At 50.3% G+C, this 22256-nt stretch overlaps 11 protein-coding genes across 11 annotated transcripts; 4 read left to right on the forward strand and 7 right to left on the reverse strand.

The window, feature by feature from the left end:
* Positions 1 to 641: 641 nt before the first annotated feature.
* On the reverse strand, positions 642 to 1393 carry J7337_009266 (uncharacterized protein; the record flags this gene model as incomplete). Its single annotated transcript, XM_044826867.1, has 2 exons — positions 642 to 1102; positions 1150 to 1393. The coding sequence occupies 2 exons, from the start codon at positions 1391 to 1393 to the stop codon at positions 642 to 644; spliced, it is 705 nt and encodes a 234-aa protein (XP_044677461.1).
* Positions 1394 to 2060: 667 nt separating this feature from the next.
* J7337_009267 (uncharacterized protein) lies at positions 2061 to 2773 on the reverse strand (the record flags this gene model as incomplete). Its single annotated transcript, XM_044826868.1, has 2 exons — positions 2061 to 2594; positions 2648 to 2773. The coding sequence occupies 2 exons, from the start codon at positions 2771 to 2773 to the stop codon at positions 2061 to 2063; spliced, it is 660 nt and encodes a 219-aa protein (XP_044677462.1).
* A 397-nt stretch (positions 2774 to 3170) lies between these two features.
* J7337_009268 (uncharacterized protein) lies at positions 3171 to 4439 on the reverse strand (the record flags this gene model as incomplete). Its single annotated transcript, XM_044826869.1, has 2 exons — positions 3171 to 4150; positions 4196 to 4439. The coding sequence occupies 2 exons, from the start codon at positions 4437 to 4439 to the stop codon at positions 3171 to 3173; spliced, it is 1224 nt and encodes a 407-aa protein (XP_044677463.1).
* A 3014-nt stretch (positions 4440 to 7453) lies between these two features.
* Positions 7454 to 8406, reverse strand: J7337_009269 (uncharacterized protein; the record flags this gene model as incomplete). The annotated part of the gene is made up of 2 exons (XM_044826870.1): positions 7454 to 8122; positions 8284 to 8406. 2 exons carry the CDS (start codon positions 8404 to 8406, stop codon positions 7454 to 7456), a joined length of 792 nt encoding a protein of 263 aa, XP_044677464.1.
* Positions 8407 to 8848: 442 nt separating this feature from the next.
* On the forward strand, positions 8849 to 9784 carry J7337_009270 (uncharacterized protein; the record flags this gene model as incomplete). Its single annotated transcript, XM_044826871.1, has 3 exons — positions 8849 to 9083; positions 9137 to 9598; positions 9648 to 9784. The coding sequence occupies 3 exons, from the start codon at positions 8849 to 8851 to the stop codon at positions 9782 to 9784; spliced, it is 834 nt and encodes a 277-aa protein (XP_044677465.1).
* Positions 9785 to 10003: 219 nt separating this feature from the next.
* On the reverse strand, positions 10004 to 11062 carry NIT2 (Carbon-nitrogen hydrolase; the record flags this gene model as incomplete). The annotated part of the gene is made up of 3 exons (XM_044826872.1): positions 10004 to 10338; positions 10382 to 10821; positions 10866 to 11062. The coding sequence occupies 3 exons, from the start codon at positions 11060 to 11062 to the stop codon at positions 10004 to 10006; spliced, it is 972 nt and encodes a 323-aa protein (XP_044677466.1).
* A 359-nt stretch (positions 11063 to 11421) lies between these two features.
* On the forward strand, positions 11422 to 12992 carry J7337_009272 (uncharacterized protein; the record flags this gene model as incomplete). The annotated part of the gene is made up of 2 exons (XM_044826873.1): positions 11422 to 12768; positions 12819 to 12992. The coding sequence occupies 2 exons, from the start codon at positions 11422 to 11424 to the stop codon at positions 12990 to 12992; spliced, it is 1521 nt and encodes a 506-aa protein (XP_044677467.1).
* A 431-nt stretch (positions 12993 to 13423) lies between these two features.
* On the reverse strand, positions 13424 to 15544 carry J7337_009273 (uncharacterized protein; the record flags this gene model as incomplete). The annotated part of the gene is made up of 6 exons (XM_044826874.1): positions 13424 to 14117; positions 14160 to 14318; positions 14362 to 14503; positions 14548 to 15176; positions 15219 to 15259; positions 15341 to 15544. 6 exons carry the CDS (start codon positions 15542 to 15544, stop codon positions 13424 to 13426), a joined length of 1869 nt encoding a protein of 622 aa, XP_044677468.1.
* Positions 15545 to 15717: 173 nt separating this feature from the next.
* On the reverse strand, positions 15718 to 16341 carry J7337_009274 (uncharacterized protein; the record flags this gene model as incomplete). Its single annotated transcript, XM_044826875.1, has 1 exon — positions 15718 to 16341. The coding sequence occupies one exon, from the start codon at positions 16339 to 16341 to the stop codon at positions 15718 to 15720; it is 624 nt and encodes a 207-aa protein (XP_044677469.1).
* Positions 16342 to 17172: 831 nt separating this feature from the next.
* J7337_009275 (uncharacterized protein) lies at positions 17173 to 20472 on the forward strand (the record flags this gene model as incomplete). Its single annotated transcript, XM_044826876.1, has 11 exons — positions 17173 to 17719; positions 17893 to 18310; positions 18389 to 18581; positions 18641 to 18840; positions 18957 to 19329; positions 19484 to 19542; positions 19585 to 19594; positions 19710 to 19839; positions 19914 to 19986; positions 20041 to 20132; positions 20174 to 20472. 11 exons carry the CDS (start codon positions 17173 to 17175, stop codon positions 20470 to 20472), a joined length of 2394 nt encoding a protein of 797 aa, XP_044677470.1.
* Positions 20473 to 20870: 398 nt separating this feature from the next.
* J7337_009276 (uncharacterized protein) lies at positions 20871 to 22155 on the forward strand (the record flags this gene model as incomplete). The annotated part of the gene is made up of 3 exons (XM_044826877.1): positions 20871 to 21163; positions 21204 to 21502; positions 21548 to 22155. The coding sequence occupies 3 exons, from the start codon at positions 20871 to 20873 to the stop codon at positions 22153 to 22155; spliced, it is 1200 nt and encodes a 399-aa protein (XP_044677471.1).
* Between the last annotated feature and the right edge of the window lie 101 nt (positions 22156 to 22256).

Raw genomic sequence — 22256 nt, forward strand, 5'->3', positions numbered from 1 at the left:
AGGAAGTTGAGGATTTTGGAGAGAAAGAAATTTTTGATTGTGGGAGAAAGCAATAGGCGGCTCGTAAAATTCTTTCACTCTGATTCAGAGGTCACCCCATGCCACCTGGCAAACACTGACAACTGAAATAAACAATAACTGGTTCTCGCACAAACAGCTAACAAACTACAGTGCAGGCACTCATTTCTCACCCTGCTGTACGATTCCGCGACCGAAACCTACGACACGGCAACGTGCCCAAGGCCACACAAGCTACGGCTATCTAATTTACAAACCAAGTCGCTCGACCTTTCCGGGTAGCCAAGCTTTAGTATCATGTCTACTACCCGAACACCTCATTTGACAAGTTACGCAAGTAGATTCTGGAGAAGGGCAACGTGGCACTGAGGTGGAGCGACAATACAAGTTGATTTAAGACTGCAATAATGGATCTTTGAATCATGATTGAATCTTTGAAGGTTGTGACATGTGTGTGTAGCTAAAGCGCTGCCTAGAGTTTGCTTTGTAGTTCGTGCCAAGTTCACTGTCCTCATTTACTCTCTGAGCCACATCTCAACTGCATGGGAGTAACAATAACACGGTCCCCATCTGGGACTACACAAATTCTTCCTGGGGCTCGGGCGATTTCACGGACCAAGATGCTAGTTCGGGGAGCTGCGTGCAGTCCTTAGCAAATCGATCTCCCTCTGCTTATCGGCAAGTTGCATCTCGAGAGCATCAACCTCGGTCTGAAGGGCATTGATCCTTCTCTCCTGTTCCGCCGCGATCTCTGTCTCCTGCTTTATGAAATGACCCGGTCTCTCGTTGATGGGAGGTTCGGCGGTCGACTGCCGCGCTGAGGGCAGAGTTGTTGGCAGGCCAGCATCTGATGCAAACTCGGTTTTGACATGAACCATTGTGTCTACCTCATCCGGGGTCTGGCGGTTTGCAGTAGGCTTGTCGATGGTAGGCTTTTGAGCATCTGGCCCATCCACCAGCAACCCCCTCTCTTGTCGCCAGTTCTTGTAGACATGGCAGATACCGCCAGCCATGTTCTTGGCATATGGTAGAAGACCCCATGGCCAGCAATGCTCATTTCGGTCTTTGAACTTCATCCGGGCGACTAGATTACTGTCAGACTCCAATATGCTTCGAGATATCTTAACTTACTGTACTCCTCCCAGACCAATTCATCGACCGAGTGGTCGAAGAAGAGCAGCGAGACCGACCGGTATCCCTTGCGGTCGAGAGCCTTACAGACAGCCTCCTCGGCTGCTGTGGTAAGCTCCGCCCAGTGGGCCTCATCCCAGAACCTATGATACTCAAGATGCGCCCGAAGATGGGCGCGGCGAGCAAAAGTGTCAAAGGGGTGAACCCCTGCTGCGGAGGGGGGCTGGTACGATGTTGTATTCATTTTCTATAAGACTGTTAGATAAGAAGACTGTACCATTACTGGCAGATATCTATTAAACTTACGCGCGAGCGAATGTGATGTTGGTATGTGAGGAGGGCAAGAGAAATAGCGGCGAAAGATAATGTAGTAGAGTGTGTGAGTTTAAAGATGGTTGTTGGAGTGGATCGGGGGCACTGGCAAATGTGACATGGGCTTCGATTCACAGCCAGCAAACGCAAGGAACTGCCTTAGTCACCTGACGAGATTTGTTGTAGTGGGCCAACTTGAGCGCCTAGCTACCAACGATCCGATGGTTAAAGAAATTCTACGCAGCTAGCCATGTTGTTTTGTTTGTTGTTTATGATTAGTCTTAGAGTCTGTAACTACAAATACAACGGCAGGACATATGAATTGACAATGACATTTTGGACATGGGGGTGACACTTAACAAGTCGATTTGGCTGTAATTACTATGTACAGAAAAGCAAACTCGAATTTCCTTACTCCCCGATGATCTCACTCAGTCCATTGCCCTCATTTCAAAACACGTTGAGCGAGAAACCTGCAGCAGGGTAGTTCTCAAGGCTGGCACTCTTGCCAAGGACAATACGTGTCTCTATTTGTGTCAGATGATTTCTGTAAATGGAAGCTGTCGAACTTACCGTGAAATGGGCGCAAGAGCGAGAAGCTACTCAGTCTCCTCCTCTTTGACCTGGCGAAGAGGTAGCTGCAGCGGCAGCGCATCCTGTCGAGAGGAACCGCTGACTCGGGGAGGGCGAAGGTCTGGTTGCTGGACCACAGGTAGTGTAGATCTTCCCATTCTGATGGCATGTTCTTCTGGGGGGGAAACGCTGTGTTCCACCATGCCCAGGGCAAGCCCACGATCCACGCCGTCTCTGGGACGGCGGCCATCGTTGGATGTGATTCGGACAGGACAGCCATCTTGCTTGGCTTTGGAAACAGCCTCATCGTCTCTGTAGGACAACTGGTAGATGATGTCCCGTCCTGGACCCCGCGTCTTCATCCACCTAAAATGGTAGAGGATGTCCATTTCCTCATCGCTCACTCCCCAAAATCCACCTCTGGGACGCGCCGCACAGAACCTGGTCGGCGGTAGTTCCGGGTTCGGGTATCGCTGCAGGTTGGCCAACTCCAGGATCGCCCCCTGCTCGGTGGTGTACTCTCGAAGTTCAGATTCGCATGACAAGTTCAGAGGCTTCCTCTTGTTAGTTTGATATCCATGATACGGTTGCATGCAAATTGGAGACAACTCACACGATTCAGGGCACCGACATTGACCTGGTGGTCCCCGGTTTCTCTAGTGTTGTCCTGACGCCGAGGGCGGTGACGTTGGTAGTCAGGGCCTCGATCGCGTCGTTGTCGTCGACTGCTGCGAGGCATGGGGGGCTTGATGGTGAAGAGGCAAAATAGAGAGGTTTGGTTGTGATGTAGCTTTGAAGTGTGTGTTTGACAAAGGTCTGTCTGTCACTGTCCTGACACCCCACTTGGCATTGATTCACTGAAAAATACACAACTGGAGTCTGAGGCTAACAGTTTGCCTTTCTTGTCTTTTGTGTAATCCCTGTCCTTACCTTCGATTTCTCCTCCACTGGGAAGCTCTTATGTATTTTCATTTGCCATCAGGTGGCACGACATAGCACAGCTGTAACAATAGGATTGAGCACGTTAAATGAGAACCACATAAACATACAAGTATCATACTGTTCATATAAATGACCTACAACTCTGTAGGTTGGTGCTGAATTTCGTATCCATCTAATCTGTATTTCACCTTGTCTTACTCCTCGCTACCACTAAAGTCCAGTACGTTCCCATGTGCTGTATTCGCAACTCTGACATACACACAATCACCTTTGTGATCGCGGCAGTCGTACGTCGGCTTTGAAATGCCATCTACAACGTTCTCCAGGCAATGATAGTGACTTGAACCAGCGGCGAGAAATCTCCGCAGGTTCCCCATTGCATCGAGTCGGAAGAGCAGGGGGGCCACTTCGGCCGCGGTGGTTTGCAGGTCGAAGCATGCAAACCTCTGGGGCAGAATGGGCAAATCTGTGACCTCGCGCGCAAGGACAGCGTACATTCCGGCAAGCTCTCCAAGAGGCCCTTCCGGGATCCGGATTGACGGCTCGGGTTCATGACCGCCAGCGAGTCGAGTGTTGGCATCACGCAACTGTCTCTCGAGGTGTCTGTTGTTATCCTCGGCATTGGAGGCCCTCGTATTGGCCTCGGCCAATTCGGTCTCGAGAGCCTGGACCTTGCTAGGATTATCGGTAAGCAGATTCTCAAGATGGGTGATACGAGAATTGGCGGTCTTCAGCTCTTGACGCTGGGCGGTAACCGTGGTTTCGGTGATGGCGAGCTGTTGACTAAGCCGCATGTTGGTATGGCGGTCCAAGCTCCGGCGTTGTCGAGATCCCGAGTCGCTGCCGTCAACGCGTAGTCTTTGGATCTCTTGATCCTTTGACCTCAACAGGGCGTCTTTATCGTCTAGCCTGCCCTGCAAGGCCTCCTTCAACTCTTGCTGAAGGGTCTTGGCATCCTGGAGATGCATTTTGAGTTGCTCAATCTCTCGTTGAGCCTGGGAGAGTTGTAGCTCGAGATTGCCAGCCCACTGTCGGTCTGCTTGGCTGGGCATGACAGGGAACCCCTTCTCGATTCGCCATTCCCTGTAGGCTGTCGACATGCCTGAGTTCATGTCATGTTCCTTGGGGCCTTCGTTCCAAGGCCACGCGGGAGCCTGCTCGCCGAGGTGCAAGACTGTCGAAGTGTTAGAACTGCAGGGATCGGAAACGAAATACTCACAGATGTCGCGCCACAGAGTCTTGTCGATTGTGTACTCAAAGTACACGGCAGGGACGTCGATCATACCACGGTCATGGTGGACGGTGCACATAGACAAAAGCGCCTCTTTGCGCTTCTCCTCAATCTGAGGGACCAAGTCGCTGTGAAAGCGCTGGATATATTGGTTGATATATCCACGACGCTCACCCAGGTTCTCGGGTCTCGGCACGTTGGCCGGTTCGAAAGTGTCTCGCTGCGAACTCATCTCAGCGGTGGGAGTGTTGAAAGAGATTGACGAAAGAATACTGGGAATTCAACGAGGCAAAGCGAACCTGTGGTGTCGGTGTTGTGTAATGAAAAGTATGGTGGTGGTTAACGGGCGCTGAATCAGTGACATGAAGTTCGTGTCACGTGAGGAATTTTGGAACAAAAATATTATGGACGCGATGCGGAACACGTTCTGCCTTGAGCTCCTCCGTCTTTACTGAAATCGAATCTTCTTTGTCTAAAAAGCTTCCTTCTAGAGAATCTCGATTACATGTTGACACTGAAACATAAGGTGACTCTCTAAGCATCGTGATGTATCCCGGATGAAGGCAAGAGATCTGTCTCCCTATTCTTTATGGCAAGCAGAACTTTACGAAGCATTTACCACTACTCCAAGCGCCTTGTGCCACTTCAAGGCCGGTGAAGAGGATATGTGATGCTGTTTGGGTGAGATCTGCTGATGGAAAGGGGAGCTAGCTGAATACCACATCCACTGTCGAGATTGTCACAAGTAGTGATGAGATATCCTAAGTTTACCAAAGCCTTTTATCCTTTAAAGTAGTCTAATACTTGACCAACTATCAATTTAAACACTCTTAACGTTTTATTCAACATGTTGGCCAACATCCACTTCCGGAAGAAGTCATCCAAAACATTTTTAGGGACGTACAATGGGCATCGCAGACTTTCAACCCCAGCCAAGTGGTCGCTGTGAACATGACTTTGTACAATGGAGATCGCAGGCTTTCAACCCCGGCCAAGTGGTCGCTGTGAACATGACTTAGAAAACAAGCAAGTGGCGGTTGTGCACCGGCATTACGCCGGATGCTGAAAGAAGTCAACTGATTTTGTTAGACCAACTTCGACACTTCTCAGGGGCCATCTCACTTTTTATGTCTGGGAACTCAGACACAATGCCGTCGAAAGTTGACATTATTGATCGGCTATGATTTCGTTAGACCCTCATCATTTGTCAGAAGTTGAACTCACTTTGTGTGTCTGAGTTCCCAGACATATTCCGTTAAAGGTTGACATTGCTCGGTGTTGAATTCAACTGGAATCTTGTTAGACTGTATATTTCAATCCGGGGGGTCAACTTACTTCTTATGTCCGGGAACTCAGACACAATGCCGTCGAAAGTTGACATTATTGACCTGCTATGATTTCGTCAGAATATGTTCACTGCTTGTTGGAAATTAAACTTACTTGTGTGTCTGAGTTCCCAGACATAGACGTGTATTCGATTAGGTTCGGATTTGGGGGAGGTTGGCGAACCATGGCTCGCCCCGGATATCTCGTGGAGAGATGATGGGTTCCGGGGTATAGCGTTTACGAACCATGGTTCGCCTCGACTATCTCTGTTGCATGGATGCTGTGTTGCGTGCCTCGTTGAAGAGGGCTTGTTGTTGAGGGTCTTAATGCCGACGTGTACTCGATTAGATTCGGATTCCGAACCATGGTCCGCCCCGGCTAGAGGTGTGGTGGATTCCGGGGATTGTATTGGCGGACCATGGTTCGTAGGGATTTGTCGACTGTTGTTTGGAGGAATTTTGTTGCAGTGTCAAGATAACGCTTCTACCATTCCGGTTTCCGCGCCGAGAGATCAAATATTGTCGAGGGTCTTGATGCCAGGCGTGTACTCGATTAGATTCGGATTTCGGGAAAGAGTTGACGAACCATGGTCCGCCCCGGGTATCCTGTGTAGGGATTGGACTCCGGGGAATAGACTGGCGAACCATAGTTCGTAGATGATTTGTTGGTACTGTTGTTGAAGAGGTTTTGCCGTGTCAAGATAGATCTTTTCCAGTGTCTTGTTTCCGAACCATGGTTCGTTCTGGATGCCTGGTCGGTAAGATTAGGATTCTGAGCGATTGTATTGGAGTGAATGACGAACCATGGTCCCGGGGTCCTCTGGTGGACTGTGTGGAAAGAGTGCAGAGTGACAGGGGGGATAAAACACGAGACTGGATTGGTGGGGGTTGCTAGATTTTGGTGCAGTCTCGTGCATCCCCCCTGAGGCGTGTGCAGGGTTGAAGGGAGTCTTGAGGTTGTCGGTGGTCTTGATACCCGATGTCTACATAAGATCAGATTCTGGGGGGTGGTATTGGGGGTGCATTTACGAACCATGGTCTTGGGGTCCTCCAGTATAAAGAACTGCTTATTGTCTCAGGGATGCTGCAGGCTGTCGTAGCCTCCGTAAAAGATTGTTTGACATTCCATTCCGTTCTGGAGTAGGATGGTTGGTGTGAAGAATGATGAGAGTGACGAGTGACGAGTGAAGAGTGAAGAGAGCGAAGAGCGATGAAAAGAGCGAAGAGAGCGAAGATTGAAGAGTGATGAAGAGTGATGATTGAGAAATGGAGAGGCCGGGCGGGGACTCCCTCTTATACCTGGGTCTGTCACACTCCTTCCTCAGGACGCAATGGACTGCCATGATTCACTTTTACCTCTCTTGGGTAATCACTCCTGCAGAATCTGTGAATCGCAACCGAAGACCAGGAAAGACGGGCAGATTATCGACACTGTCTCTCCTTCCCTGAGGACGATCCACCTTCAATTGCGGAAGACTTGATCCGATGCACTGCTGATCGCACCTGCTGTTCAGCTGATTCGTCACTGCGTCTAATCGATGCTTGATTCACAAGGAAGACTGGATTGTCTGCGTAATGATTCACCGACTTCGAAGCTATGAGGTGTCTCGTGCCGTTAGGTTGACGTTGCTGTAGTCTCTAGTGGAGATGTTTGTTCGAGTAATGTGAGTCTCTTCGAGTACTTGTAGACTTATTTTTTGTGCAGTCGAGACTTTGGCTGGCAAGATGCGACATGATCACAGGCTTTTCACAGTTTGCGCAAGTGGTTGAATGAATGAGATCTGGTTCAACTTTCTTCGTCGTGTATATCAATTAATGATAATATAAGTAGCGGTCCCTGATGTAAAGAAATTCGTCGACCTGGTGTTTTTATCGGCAGTGATGAAATTCATCGTTGCAAATACCCTAAACCTGCTCAAAATCACAGCGTAGGTAGACAGCGAAACAAGTCCACAAGACAGTACGCTACATATACAAGTAGTAGAGAAGTTTGAGGTAGACTAGACAACTCTCCACGAATCGTCAGAAAGTAGGTCTTGAACCCACCAGCTTCCAGTTCAACCAGCGGCTGAATGGTCGTCGCTGTATCCATGTAGACGGTTTTCATGAGCTTGCGGTCGTCTTTTGTCATCTTGGTTTCCAATGCCTTGGAGAATTCGGCATTGAAAGAGACGATGAGACGACGCCGCTCGGGTTTGTTCTGCATGCATCCGAGTACCCCTTCAGCGTACATATTGACGTCGCTTGTGCCGGGGCACTTACAGTGCTGGATTGGGTCAACTTGGCCATGAGCGGCTAGGTTGAGACTTGCTACGTTGACGCCAGAAGCTGTGAAAGATACAATCTTTGATAGGAAGTTGAAGTCCTCCTCAGCTGGCATTGTCAACACGCGAATGTCGGATTCCATCAGAGACATTTGAATCGCCCACTTGACGACGCCAACCAACGACAGAGCGCAAGCAGATGGCACTTGGGGATTCAGGCAGAGTACCAATACGATATTGGTTGGTATTACCTTGTGTTCATGCCAACCACTCAACGCCCAGTCGGGGTGATTGAACGCCCAGTCATCGCCAAGGTTTGCCATCCGCTTTGTTGCTTGTAGGGCTTCCAGGAGATCAGAGAACGTTAAAACCATAGATGGTGTTAGACAGTCCCTAAAGCCTTCTCCGAATCAGGAACGACAAAGAACGTCATGTCAGGACAGTTGCCGTTCACGAATTCTTGTCTGATAGTTTCCATCAGACTCACCCCACCGAGACGGTAGGGAGGCATCTGGATGTGCCCGAAGCGAGCCTGCGGCTTGTCTTCAGGAACCCTCTCGACGAATAACGTGAGGAAATCGTGGAGCTCCGAGAGCATCTTTGTGGACATTGTGAATCTAGGTGTGAAACTGTTAGAATCGTGTGTCAAAAGCGACGAATATCATACGTGCAGTTGTGCTTGGGCGGTGGTTGTGAAGATGGAGGAAATTGTAATTACAGATTGGGAAGAAGAAAATTAAGCAAGGTAGATAAGGAATCAATTAGGAGCTTCGATCAATTTGTCATGCCTCAGAGTGGTGACTGTCATACCTAAAGATGGCTACTGGCAGCTGGCAAACAGTGCAAACAGCTATGCCTTGCGTAAAGAGGCAACCCCGCATTGACTTTAGCTCTTTGAATTTTCAAACACCGAATTTCTTTCTTTCTTCTCACAACAGCAGCACAACACAACACAACACACACACACACACACAAACACACACACACACACACACACACACACACACACACACACACACACACACACACACACACACACACACACATACACGATGGCTTCTGCTGCTTTTGATCACTCTGGGGTTAATCCCCTTAACCTCTCCTCTCGACGCATCCATATGGAGGCGTTCTTCAAGCACCTTGGTGTCTGGGACAGCGCCAAGGTCAAGAAGATTCGAGACAAGTGCGTTGAGAAGTATTGCCATTTCTTGGATGAACAGGGCTATACCACCATTAATCACGAGTACTTCGAGTACCAGGTGGATAACCTTGTCTGGCATAACGTTCGTAAGTTATTCAGTCCTCCTATCTTTATTACTTAAGCTAATAGCATCATCTAGTCAAAATCGGTAAGGTTTCGACTGAGGCTAATGAGTGGCCTTGGTTGGAGACCGTACCCGCAAAGCACGACTTGACGATCCAGGTCTCTCTTGTCTATAAAGACTGGCTCAGTCGCAATTCGTCTGCCAAGGGGAAAGAAGAGGACAATGAGCCCTCTCAACCCCAACAGCATCAAGTCCCTGCTGCCCCGATGACTGGAGAGTCATCCAAGGCAACACAGGGCACCCGATCCACTGCCGCGGGAGGCTCAAAGTCTTCTGTAGCAGCACAGTCCAACTCGAACCCGCGTCCTCCAGTCATTATCCGCTGTCCGGGTGGTGAGACCGTGTATGCCATGAGCGAAAGCGAATGTGGCCAAGCTGCCTTTGAAGATATGCTGCCTGTCCCAGGCCGCCAGCGCGGATTCAAATTCGGCAGGGCTGAACGTGGTTCTGGTGATTCCAACGCCTCACTTGGCATCGGTAAGTCTCTTCAAAAGTGCCAACTCACTTGTCGCTAAAGATCTGCCAGGTATCAGCGCATTCGGATCTCTCGCAGGTCAGCTCCTGCATGTCCATGAGGATATGGAAAAGCTCCAGAAACAGAAGGAGGAGATCATTGAGCAGATCGAGTCCCGCGGTGGACACATCGAAGAACCCAAGAAGTAGATGGCTGAACGTTAGCCCAAGTCCTTCCGATTCCCATGTCCTGGTCATCGCTCGTTAACGATGTTGAGGTATGGCATGGGATGGGGCTTCTTTATGTTGCTCTTGCGGTGGCCGTTGGAGAGAAGCCTCCTTTTCTATGTCTGGATGTCACGTCTTCGTTGACACGGAAATAAATGCAATTGCACAATTGGGCCCTGAGCGGCTATCTGTGATCGTCAACTACTGTACATGTTTCTTCACCTCTCGATCAACCCCAAGCCACAACATATCCGGCCGACTGTAGTGCCCACAGACATCCACGAAACTCTTGCATCGTAGAATCTCATCCAGATCAAGCGTGGCATACAGAATTCCCTCGTCACATTGAGGTATATCCTCGGTGATAATCCTCCCATCAGGCCCAAAGATTGCAGAGCTGCCTCCTCCCGGGGTGCTCATGACAGCTCCCCCTTCTGTGTTCATGAGACTAATCCCTTGTTCGCTAATGACGGATGTCGCATGGAGCACAAAAGCTTGCGACTCGATTGCGTATGTTTGGGATAATGCGCGGGTGCCTGCTCATTAGCAAATGTGTGAGCAGATGTGAATGTGACTTACCTTCTCTCGACATGGACCACAATTCCTTCTCGTCCTTGTATGGATGCAATGGCGGCCATGCAGCGACATGGATCTGCTCGCGGTGGCTGTAGAGATAATACTTGAGTAGGGGCTGAATATGTTCCCAGCAAGAGAGTGCTCCTACACGGCCGACTTTTGTATCGGCAACGCTTGTGAGTGCATCACCAGAGGCATCACCAAAGATTGTTCTCTCCATGTGTGTAGCTTTGATCTTGCGTCGAACGGCGAGTAGTTTGCCGTCGGAGTCGATGATGGCCTGTGAGATGTAGAGTGTGTTGTGGAAGTTCTCCGAGAACCCAAGGACGACGGTTATATCGTTGTCGGCCGCGCATTGCTGGATCCTTGCCATTTCTGGGCCATCGGCGCGCATGCAGTTTTTGATGTACCGGCTCGTGAGGTGTGTATCAACTGGTCGCGCCCTTTGACGTTAGCTTCGTGAGCGTCTATGAGTGTCTATACTTACCAGATCCAAGCAGGATATCCTGTGACCCAGCACTCGGGGAATGCCAGCAGCTCAGCGCCTCCTTTGGCGGCTTCAATGATCAAAGCACAGGTCTTGTCGACTGAACCCTGCAAGTCAAGCCATTTGGGTTCAGCTTGTGTGACTGCGACTCTGACTTGATGTCGAGTGTGCTCAGAGGCGATCCCCAGGTTTGTCATTGTTGGAGAGTCTTGTGTTGATGAGTCTGAATTGGGGCTGGCCTTGATACCATATAAGACAAGTACAAGACCTGAACAAATACCTTCAGCCAATCACCTCCGTATCATCGGCGGAATCTTGACATCCGCCGCTAAAACTCCCTTATCGGCTCCCCGCCAAGTCCATCTCCACCTCCCCGCGATCCAAGTGTTATCAGCGGCGGCTCTTTCGCATCCGCCGCTAACGAGTGGAGCTGCCATGATAGCCAGATGCTGTCAAGGCTTCCGAGTACTCGGGAGTGTTCCGTGACTGTAGCTAGACATACTGACATAAATATGGCCACAATGACCATATCCTGCAAATCACCATACTCACCACAATGGCTTTCGGCGTCCTTGAAAGTAATGCTTCTGAGCAGCCTGCTGGGACTGTCTTCCTTGAAGACTCCCAAGATGGCATGCACACAATCTTGGTGCCGTCACCCTCCAATTCTCCCCATGACCCTCTCAACATGTCGCGAATCCGAAAGGAGCTGTACTTCTTGACCCTCCTCTTTGGTGCCTGCGTGACTGGCGCGCTTGGTCCTGTCCTCGTCCCAGCTTTCGGCATTGTGTCGCAGACCTTTCAGACACCTCTCTCCAAAGTGGCCCTCCTCAACGGATCGCTCATTCTTGGTCTGGGCGTGAGCTCTTATTTCTCGGCAATCATTTCAGATCTCTGGGGTCGTAGAATCATTTTCGTCTTGACTTCAATCTTGCTGGTGGTCTCCAACATTTGGGCGGCTGTCTCGCAAGGATACGAGTCACTTCTGGCAGCCCGCGTCTTCCAGGGACTCGCCATGGGACCATGCTTTTCCCTGGCTGGTACGTCTTGCGTTAACGACGTCTTCTTTCTTCACCAGAGAGGTCGAAGGGTCGGTCTGTGGAACTTTGCTGTCATTGTGTCTGTCAACATCGCCCCGGTCATCAGCGGCTATCTCATTGTCGACATGGGCTGGCGATGGGCCTTTTGGTTCCTTGCTGTCGCTTTCGCCGTGGGATTGATCATGGTGGTTTTTTTCCTCCCCGAGACCAAATGGGACAGGGACGAGGTAACATCGAGTGTTGTTGGAAATGAAAAGACTGGAAAACTTGCCCTGGATGTCGTGGACCCGGTCGAGGCACCAGTGATCGCTCCATGGAAGAAGATCTGCGGAGTCCAGCATCTCCAATTCGCCAGCGCAAAAGAACTACTGCCCAGTCTCGTCAGCCCTATCCTCATGCTTCGACACCCTGTTGTCGTATGGGGGTGCATCATGTGGTCAATCACCTTTACCTGGGTCATTGTTCTGGGCACTGTAGCTGACCAAATCTTCGGCGCTCCACCATACAACCTCGACGCGACTCAGGTCGGACTCGTCATTGGCATCGCTCCTCTCGTTGGGTCTGCTCTGGGAACATTGCTCTCTGGTTGGATGTCTGATCTTGCCGCTCACTACATGTCCGCATTCAACGGAGGTCTGTACGAGCCTGAATTCCGACTTGTCGTCATTGTGCCTTCTGCAATCACCATGGTTGTCGGAGCTTTTGGCCTCGGCGATGCAATCGAACACTCAAGATCCACAATGGCCTGTTGCGTCTTTCTCGCTCTCATAAACTTTGGTGTAGGCGCAGGCTGCACGGGTATCGTCACGTACACCAATGATGTCTGTATGGATTGTGCAGGAAGCGCTTTTGGACTCGCAATGGTATGTCTTCATCTACTTCAAGGTTTCAAGGTCAGCGCTGACTTTCCCAGCTTATCAAGAGCTCCTTCGCATTCGGTCTCACCTTTATGCTCAACGATTATTATGCCACCAAAGGGCCGATGGTCTTTTTCAGTACCTGGGGAGGTTTGACATTGGGTATCTGTCTGACCACCGTTCCGCTGTATGTCTTTGGAAAGCGGATTCGAAGCTGGATGGGCCACTAGTGACCCGAGGGGTCAGAAAGCTTGGGTCATATTGTTTGGGCAATGGGAAGACTTGGGTCTCTCACAGTACTATAGATCAGACTTGGGGTTCCCTCCGGGGGCTCCTAGCGGAGGGCTCTTCCTCGCTGCGCTCGCTTGAAGTGGTCCGTAGGTGATTGTCTTGAATATATCTAGTCCCTTTCGTGGAACATGAAGATCCTGAGGTAGAATTGGGATATCTCACTTCTCAGGAGCAGAGCTTTGGCGTTGAATCGTGTGAACCCACTTGGTCTGTTTATCTCATCTTCTTCATCAATCAACGCGAGCGGAGCGAGAACAGGCCCTCCGCCAGGAGCCCCCGGAGGGATATCCATCACGGTGTGATAGACAACAGTGCGGAACGAATTGGTCCGGGATGCATGCCATGAGTAATCTTGAGCGAATATACTACTCTAGTCGCTTTCGTGAAATACCCATTCTCCGGTGGGCGTTGATAGATCAATAGTATCCAAATTGAGAGGCTCTTCGAGATTGGCAAACAACATCCCCCAATCTAGATCACTGTTGTCGGTCTGGGGAGTATCCTGTGTCGGTGCGACGAGAGGAACACTGTGCCTCATGGGCAACGCCGAAACAACCTTCCATCTGTTGGCCAGCTCTCTGAGAAGCAACAGACCTCGTCTCGCCCTTGTCCATCTTCCCATCTTGTCCAATGCGTCGACGCAGACTCGGAAACGGTGTACCGATTGGCTGCGAATGGTCGAGTTGGTGGATGTCGCGTTCAGCAGCAGGCTCACAGCGGCTGTGAGGACACAATGTATCGCAAAGAACGGGGCGTTCTCGATCTTGGCTTCTTTGTCGTATTGGCGGATCAATCTGACGAGGGCGTGAGCGGAGGTCATGTTTGTTCGGATGGATAATTGGTGGGCGGGACTGTCTTTTGGTTCTCTGAGATATGGTCGATGGATGAGCAGCAACGACATGTTGTAGACCATGTGAAGGAGGATGACTTGGGGGTTCATGTTGTTCTTTCGAAGTTCAAGATCGCGGCCCATCTGGCGGAAGAAGTTCATATGGTGATCTCTGGCTTCCGAGAGAAGTTGATGTCGTTCGAAAAGCTCAAGCTCTCCAAACTCGAAGGAGTATCTGTAGAGTTAGCTGGAAACTCAGACTCTGCAGGTCACTCACATTCTATCCATGTATCGGTCGTGAATGAACCACATCTGGCAGTGAGCATCAAAGACAATGTCCTCTGTCGTGGGGTTGCTGCATGCTTTGAGGTATGGTGTCGCTCGGACTCTCCGCCAGGGAATCATGCAATTGCGACCAAGCATCGACGTGGAGATTCTGCGATGTAAGTATTCGGTCTTGACTTGCTTCCGAGACTTACCTGTCCATCAAAAAGACCGACCAAAACGTCTGTACACGTACGCTCTTGTCGATGTCTGAAGGCGGCCCGACCGGTATCTGCATGACATTCTCGAAAGAGCTCACGTGCAGCCCGAGGTGAACGATAAGACTCGCCGCCATAGCTGGGTTTTTAGCTTGGTCCAGCTTGCATCAGACGGATACGTACAATTATACAGCCAGGCATTGTTCTCGTTCTCCAGTGCCAACTCGCGCCAAGTCAATATCGCTAGAGCCTGTATTGTCAGGACGTTGGGGATTGTACGGCAACACCTCATCACGATAGCCTCAGCTCGGTCCGCATACACTTGGCCATGTGAATCTGCGAAAAGACTCGCTGCTGCCAGGACTGACGCTTGCAGCAGCTCACCGTCAAGACTCTCTGGCGCTTTGAGCGTCTCAATCACTTGAGGAGACACAAAATGGTGGACGGAATTGATGTGCTGTCGGAACAGGTCGAGTAGCACTTGAACGCTCTCTTCTCCCACAGTAGTGGCGGACTGAGTCTCGATGCCGTGGCCACTGACAGGGAAACAAAAGCTGCCGGATGGACCAACAAAGGATGTCTCTCCACTGCCGTGAAGGTTCATCCGCCACATCATTGAGCTCACATCATTGATGGCAGAGCTTTGGCTGTCATCTGGGACCGTCGAAGTACCAAAGTCTTCATCGAGGGTGCTTGGTGCGAAATTTGGAAGATTTGTATATCCGCATGCAGCCTCAAGCTTCCGTACGTAGTCTTTGAGGGAAAGGACCTGATCTTCAAGGTTGGCTACAAGCTCGGAGTCTTTCTGCTTCCTTGTCAAGTTAGCAGCGAACAAGACCGATCAAATGGCATACCTCTTGGGTCTTTCGAGGACGTAGACGCAGTCAATGTTGTTCTTAAAACATGACGAGCACGGGGAGCTTCCATCGCACTGGGATTGTTAGCGCTATCAGCAACGCAGTCCTCGACGACTGACCTTGCGCTTCCTTCTCCGACATGTCTCACAAGCTTTGGCGACTCTGGGCCGAGATTCCGCCAGATCGGAATCCTGGGGATATGTCGGTCGCGTCACAAAGGCGCCATGAATCTCCCCATCTGCCGTGCAAGGAAATCCCAGGGTTGGGTCCATGAGAATTGTTGGTGACGGATGAAGGTGCGATATGGAGGGGTCAATTGCCATTTAACTGATGAGTCAGCCGGGTACTTCACGAAGCGCTGCGACAACAGGAGGCAAGTGAGATAACGATCATGAGGAAGGTGAGAGACGGCGATCAAGAGCGGGCTTCAATGGGATGACTGTCGCATATTCGAGGCTATCCGAGATAGTGACAGTTGTCGTCTATTGTGTCTTGTCTAAAAGTACTTCTGAGTTTGGGCAAAATGCATGCCTGCGGCAAAGTGAAACAGTTTGGCCGCAACGACTGTACGCTCTCGCTTGGAGTACTCAACCAAACGCTCATACAACTCAGACAAAGGAATAATCTCCCGCTGGATGTGCTCCCCATCATCAAGTCGTTGCTCCGGCTCTTCATCATTCTCGCCCAATTGAACCTCCACCATCGCCAGCTGCATGTTGGCGTTTGTCATTCCGGGATCAGCAGCCTGCGCGGGACTGACACTCAAAACCTTGCAGTCATATCCAGTCTCCTCCTTGAATTCTCGAACGGCCGCTTCTTCGGCAGTCTCTTCAACGTCGATGAGTCCAGCGGGCCACTCGATTGTGTAGGCATCAAGAGGGGGTCGGTATTGGATGACGAGTAGAGTGGAAGCCGGTTTTGATGGGTGGAGGAGAATGTTTCCCATGGCGACAGCATCGACGCCGGATTTTCCTCTTGTTTTTCGTGTTGCGACCTCCCATGTCCGTGCCTTTCCGACCTGGTCGACGTACTCAATCTTTTTGAGGGTTATCCACTTTGCCTCATCGACCGAGAGGTCAGAGAGTTTGGTGATGACGGGTTCTTGGGTTTTCTGAGACATGGTGAATGGCCGGATAAGGGAGAGACGAAAGCGCGATCTGAAGCACTGGCGGAGAGGGTGGCGGAGCATGTGGTTGAGCGTTGAATGAGGTACTGAGGATGAGTGAACACAGTGAGCGGGGAATGAGTTCACAGTGTGGTACCGTACATGTACTGTGTGTCGTCACTCCCAGCTCAACCATCACGACATTCTGTTGGTGTTTTAGTTCACTGATGTGTCTGAGTGTCAAGCTTCTCATCTATTGAGACAACCTCATAGTATTGTGGTAGACACATCTGTAGCACCCTGTCTTGTGCAGTCGTTTCGCGGTCCGCGCTGTGATTTTGAGCCGGTCTAGGGTATTTTTAATAATGAATCCCATCAAAGCCGCTGGACGCATGAGCCAGGTCAATGATATGTCCTTTAGATGTATGGACGTCATTTATTATTTCTTATTTACTTAAATCGGTTTATTTAATGTGGTTTCATCCCAGCACACCTAAATCCATAACAACTTGCTAATTTGGGATGATATCGTTGTATTTATGTTTAGACTGTAACTGCCCAGTGCTGGTCGATTCTCTCATTTGACTGAGTCGTGAGCATGACTCTCAAGCGCCATGTCCTGATCAATAATCTGCAGCGATCTCAGCTGATAGAAATAGAACAAAGTGAACGCCTTGATTGGCAGAGGCCAAAGGTGGTCGCATCTAGCCGCCGGCTTGAATTGACAAGGGTGAACCAACAACACCATGGGTTCTCAGACACACATAAAACCGCAGACAATAATGAACCCCCGAATCAAAGCACAACAAAATATCTCATTTCATTGTTTGCAATCTCATTCTCAAAATGCCCTCAATTGATGCTGATACGCCCCTTCCCTCAACTGAGGGTATCGCGGAAACCAACTCCAGTCCACCTTCCAACAGACACCGCACTCCTTCCGTCTCTCTTACCCCTCCTGGCGGGACCAGGGAAGAGTCCCATGGGCTCACATCTGCCATCAGCAACATTCGTCTCTCCGACACAAATGGTAATCTCGAAATGATCATCGAGACTCTGCTAACATGTTCAGGACACGCATCTCTCTCCCCAGAACCAAGGCGTTCCAGGAATGGCACCCCCCGAAGACGGCGTTCAAGCACTGGTGCTGTTCAGCAGCATGATGTTGCCGACGAAGAACTCCCCAATGATGCATTCCACTCCCCCGAATTCCAAGGGGCTTTTCGAGATGCAAAGCAGCTGATGTCCAACATTCAGTCCGTGCTGGGAAGCTCAAATGTCCACGAAGGGTCCGAGTCAACCATGCGAAAACTTCACGAAGAGGCTGGTAAGCTCGCTGCGTTTGAGTACCCAGCAACTCGTACCGTTGGATTCGTCGGAGATTCTGGCGTTGGTAAGTCATCATTAGATGTAATTGCGCCGCTGACAGTAGTAGGCAAAAGTAGTCTGCTCAATTCACTACTCGATACGAAAGGGCTTGCAAGGACTGTAAGTAACTGCCCAAGTTTCGGACCACGCTGACTTGCCAGAGTAACAATGGAGAAGCCTGCACATGCGTTGTGACAGAGTACCATTATCACAATCGCGACACGCTTGACATCCGAGTCAATCTGTTCTCGATGGAGGAACTCCAAGATCAACTCGGTAGACTGCTTCAGGTTTATCGCACGTTTGAACTTCATCAGGATGAGATTACTGATGCCGCTGAGCGTCAAGACATGGAGGCAAATGCCAAAGTGGCCAAGGATACGTTTCAAGCCATGTTTCGTGGCCGACTGGTTGATGAGGCATTCCTGATTCGTGAGAATTATGAGGATGTCCTCAATCGGCTAACTAGTTGGGCAGCTGATGCCCGGCCTTCACCCTTGATGACTCTTCATACCGGCCTCTCGACGCAAGCTTGTTCCAACACATTGATGGAGCTCTCTTCTGAACCGGCATCAAGAGATTCTCCAGCGACGTGGCCCTACATTCGAAGCATCAAGTAAGTAAATCCCTGGATACATCCCCAGGACTGAATCAACTAAAAAGAAAGGGTCTTTTTGAATGCGCATATCCTTAGCCGAGGCTTGATTCTTGTAGATCTTCCCGGCCTTCGCGATCTCAACTCTGCTCGAAGAATCATCACCGAACGCTATCTCCTGGAGTGCAACGAGATCTTTGCAATCTGCAACATTGGTCGTGCGGCTACTGACGAGGGCGTTCATCAAGTTTTTGATTTGGCCGACCGTGCTCGTCTGTCAAATGTCGGCATTGTCTGTACTAGATCTGATGTAAGTGGCAGGAGGAATTTGTGAACTCGCTGACCTTTTAGGACATCGACCCCGAAGAGTCAATTCGAGATTGGCCAGGCAGAAGGGCGAGGCGCATTGAGCAGTTACTGGAGCATATTGAAGCGACCACAAAGGAAATCGAGGAACTACAGGAAGATATTGACGACTACGAGGCGAGCGATCTATCGGAACAGGAAAGACAGGAACTTGCGGAATGCCGGGGAGATCAACGACAAGCAAGGTATGTTTCCGACTGCTGGCGGTAACCGCTAACAATTTCAGCATACGCAAACAGAACTACGAGTTTGAGTAAGTAGAAAACATCAAACTGACTAGCATACCGACTAACATCCGCAGACTCAAACAATATCTGATCACAACCCGTAATCAGATCATCACCGACTCACTCAACACCACCTACGCCGGCCGCGTGACACCCTCTAGAGTCTTTTGCGTGAGCAACACAATCTACTGGCAAAACAGAACTGCCAAAAAGTCAGAGGCCAGACGACATCTCGACCTCAGTGGCATCCTGCAAGTCCGAAAACATTGCATCTCGATTGTCGCAAACAGCCAACGACGCATCGCTACACAATACATGAAAGACCAGATCCCTGCGTTGCTTGCAGACATTGAGCTATGGGTCCAATCCGGAGCCCGCACTGCGAGTGAAGAACGTCGTGAGGCACTCTGCCAAACTCTCGATAGTGTTGAGCGTCGTCTGAGGAAGGTATGAGATTGGTAAGGTTATGTTCTGACTGACTTTTGTAGGACTTTGCATCGCGCGCTTTTAGTCGTCTAGCAAGAGGATACAACGAAGACTTTGCAGAATACATTTGGAACAGTGAGTACCTCGGTTCGGTTGGAACTGCGCTGACCTTTAGATCGACATATTTCTTCATGGAGCCGGTCAGCCAAAGGTGCAAGCCAGGATTGGGCAGGGGTACGTTCTCACGATATTGTCTGACCAAGCTAACACATTCAGTGGCATCACAGTAAGTTGGCAATATCACAGAGGTTCAGAACTGACGGACAGGTTCTTATTCCGCATTCTGTCGGAACTTTGGGGACTATTGCACACCTGCGATCGGATCACGAAATTGGAACGAGGAGGCTATGGATGATATGGTTACTGATCTTGAAGGGCCTTGGGAGGACATGTGTGGCACTATACAGGAGAGGCAGTCGAGTATGCTTCAGAATGCGGACGAATTCGCAGACATGGCTATTGAGAGACTTGGTAAGTCGTATACCACAGACCGGGCCTGCTGACATGAGTAGAGGAGCATGATTCCGTCAATTCCTTGACTCAAGCTCTTGAAAACCGTCAGAGTATATTCCTGGCTGCTATTGAAAAGGTCAATGACGACTTTGACAACAGCCTCAGGTGAGTTGTCCTTTATCAACGTTGCGGTCAGGAGCATCATCGCTAACAACCCAGGATCCTCCGCATCGAGTCGCTTTCCGCCCTTCGAAGTTCACTCTTCGGAAAAGCGATGGAACCATTCTACAACAAATGCAATGCCGAATTCGGTACGTTCACACATCGCCTACGGACACAGCTAACCCTCCAGGCCGTGGAAGTGATGCCCGTCGCAAGGCAATCATCAGAGGAGCATTGAGCGACGAAGATTTGTTCCAAAAACTCATGAGAAGTCTCAAAGATAGTTTCAAGGCCAATTCAGAGGCCACTCAGGAGAAGATACAGGAAGCGATTGTGGAGTATCTGCGCGTTGTTGAGCAACGGTTTGACCTCGTGCGGAGTGAGAACGTCGCTCGAGAAAGCGAGCAGGATCCAGACTTTCGACTTCGCGTTGAGCAAGTTGCGCGAGCTGGAAGGGAGACTATGCAGAGGGTTCATCAAGTTATCTGATTTTGATCTTCATGTCCAATTGACCTTGTTATCCAGATTGCCTATTCAGGAAGCGGGGCTGGTTGTAAGAAGGCGTTGCATCACAAACCACCTTCTGAGAACATCAGATAAAACATTTCGTCGAGAATTGTGTCTCCTAAACTTCTGTATCATCCCAAAATGTCTTCCCTCACGATGCTTCGACGCGGTCTGCCACTCCGTCATGTCTCGTTCCGTCGTTACATCTCGACTCGAGACATGACGGCTGCAGATCTAAAGAGACTCAAGGTTGATCAATCCCGATTGATGGACACTCTTCACGACACTTGTAAATGGGGAACCGGATTCAGATGGGGAGAGTAAGTCTCGCGGCTCTCGTCAGATCAAGCTAACAGACTAGAAACCCGACCGACACAGGAATGTCACGACTGGCACTTTCGGATTCAGACAAAACAGTGCGCGACTGGTTTGTTGAAACTACAAAGTCACTTGGGTGTAAAGTGACCGTTGATTCAATTGGAAACATCTTTGCAATTCGACCTGGCCGTAAAGATGGTCCTCCCACAGTTGCTGGAAGTCATTTGGACACCCAACCCACTGGCGGTCGCTACGATGGTATCCTCGGCATCCAAGCAGGAATTGAGATGCTCAAGCTTCTTCAAGACCACGATGTCGAGACAGAGTATCCTGTTGGTGTGGTCAACTGGACAAAGTAAGTCTCCCCCCCAGAGTCGACAATTCTGACCATTCAGTGAGGAGGGCGCACGATTCCCAATCAGCATGATGGCCTCTGGTGTCTGGGCTGCAGCGATCTCGGAAGAGCGCGCGCACAATTTGAAGGAGGTATCCGGTAATGCAACAGTCAAATCTGAACTGGAGAGAATTGGCTATCTCGGTGACACACCCGCAAGCTACAAGGCCATGCCAATCGGAGCGCATTTCGAACTTCACATCGAACAGGGACCTATCCTCGAGAGGGCTGGAAAGAAGATTGGTGTCGTACAAGGTGTTCAAGCTTACAAGTGGTTCACCATCGACATTACCGGACGAGGTATGTCATATCTAAGGCACTCAGATTAACATGCTAACCGTTTAGATGCCCACACTGGGTCAACTCCATTCTCCGACCGAGCCGATGCCCTGCTACTCGCTGCAAGGTTGATCACTCACTCTCATCGACTGGCGACAAAGCACAAGGCCCTTGCATCTACTGGCATTCTGAACCTCACTCCCGGCAGCACCAACACCATCCCCGGTCACGTCAGCTTCACTCTTGACATCCGCTCTCCATCCGATGAGACAGTCGAGAAGCTTGAAGAAGAGCTGCGCCGCGACTTCGACCTGCTGGCTCAAGGAACAGACGTGGATGGATTACTAGCTGGATCAACTCCTGCTCTGCCGCTGTCTCTCAAATGGCGAACCGACACAATCTCACCTGCCACAAAGTTCCACCCAGATTGCATCCAAGCAGTCAGAATCTCCGCCGAGTCTATTCTTGGAAAAGATGCAGCTGTCGACATCTCTAGCGGCGCTGGTCACGACAGTGTCTACACAAACAAGCATTGTCCTACGACCATGATCTTCATCCCGTGCAAAGGAGGAGTCAGTCATAACCCGGAAGAGTACTCGTCCCCCGAAGAGTGTGCAATTGGAGCAGAGGTCCTGTGTCAGGCAGTTGTCCGATATGATCAAAAGAGGGTATAACTGTCTCATGATTAAATATCCCTCCGGGGGCTCCTAGCGGAGGGCTCTCCCTCGCTCCGCTCGTTTGTTAATCAAGACAGGGTTTGTCTCAGGTTCATCAC

Source organism: Fusarium musae, chromosome 7 (genome assembly GCF_019915245.1).
Source record: "Fusarium musae strain F31 chromosome 7, whole genome shotgun sequence".
NCBI lineage: Eukaryota > Fungi > Ascomycota > Sordariomycetes > Hypocreales > Nectriaceae > Fusarium > Fusarium musae.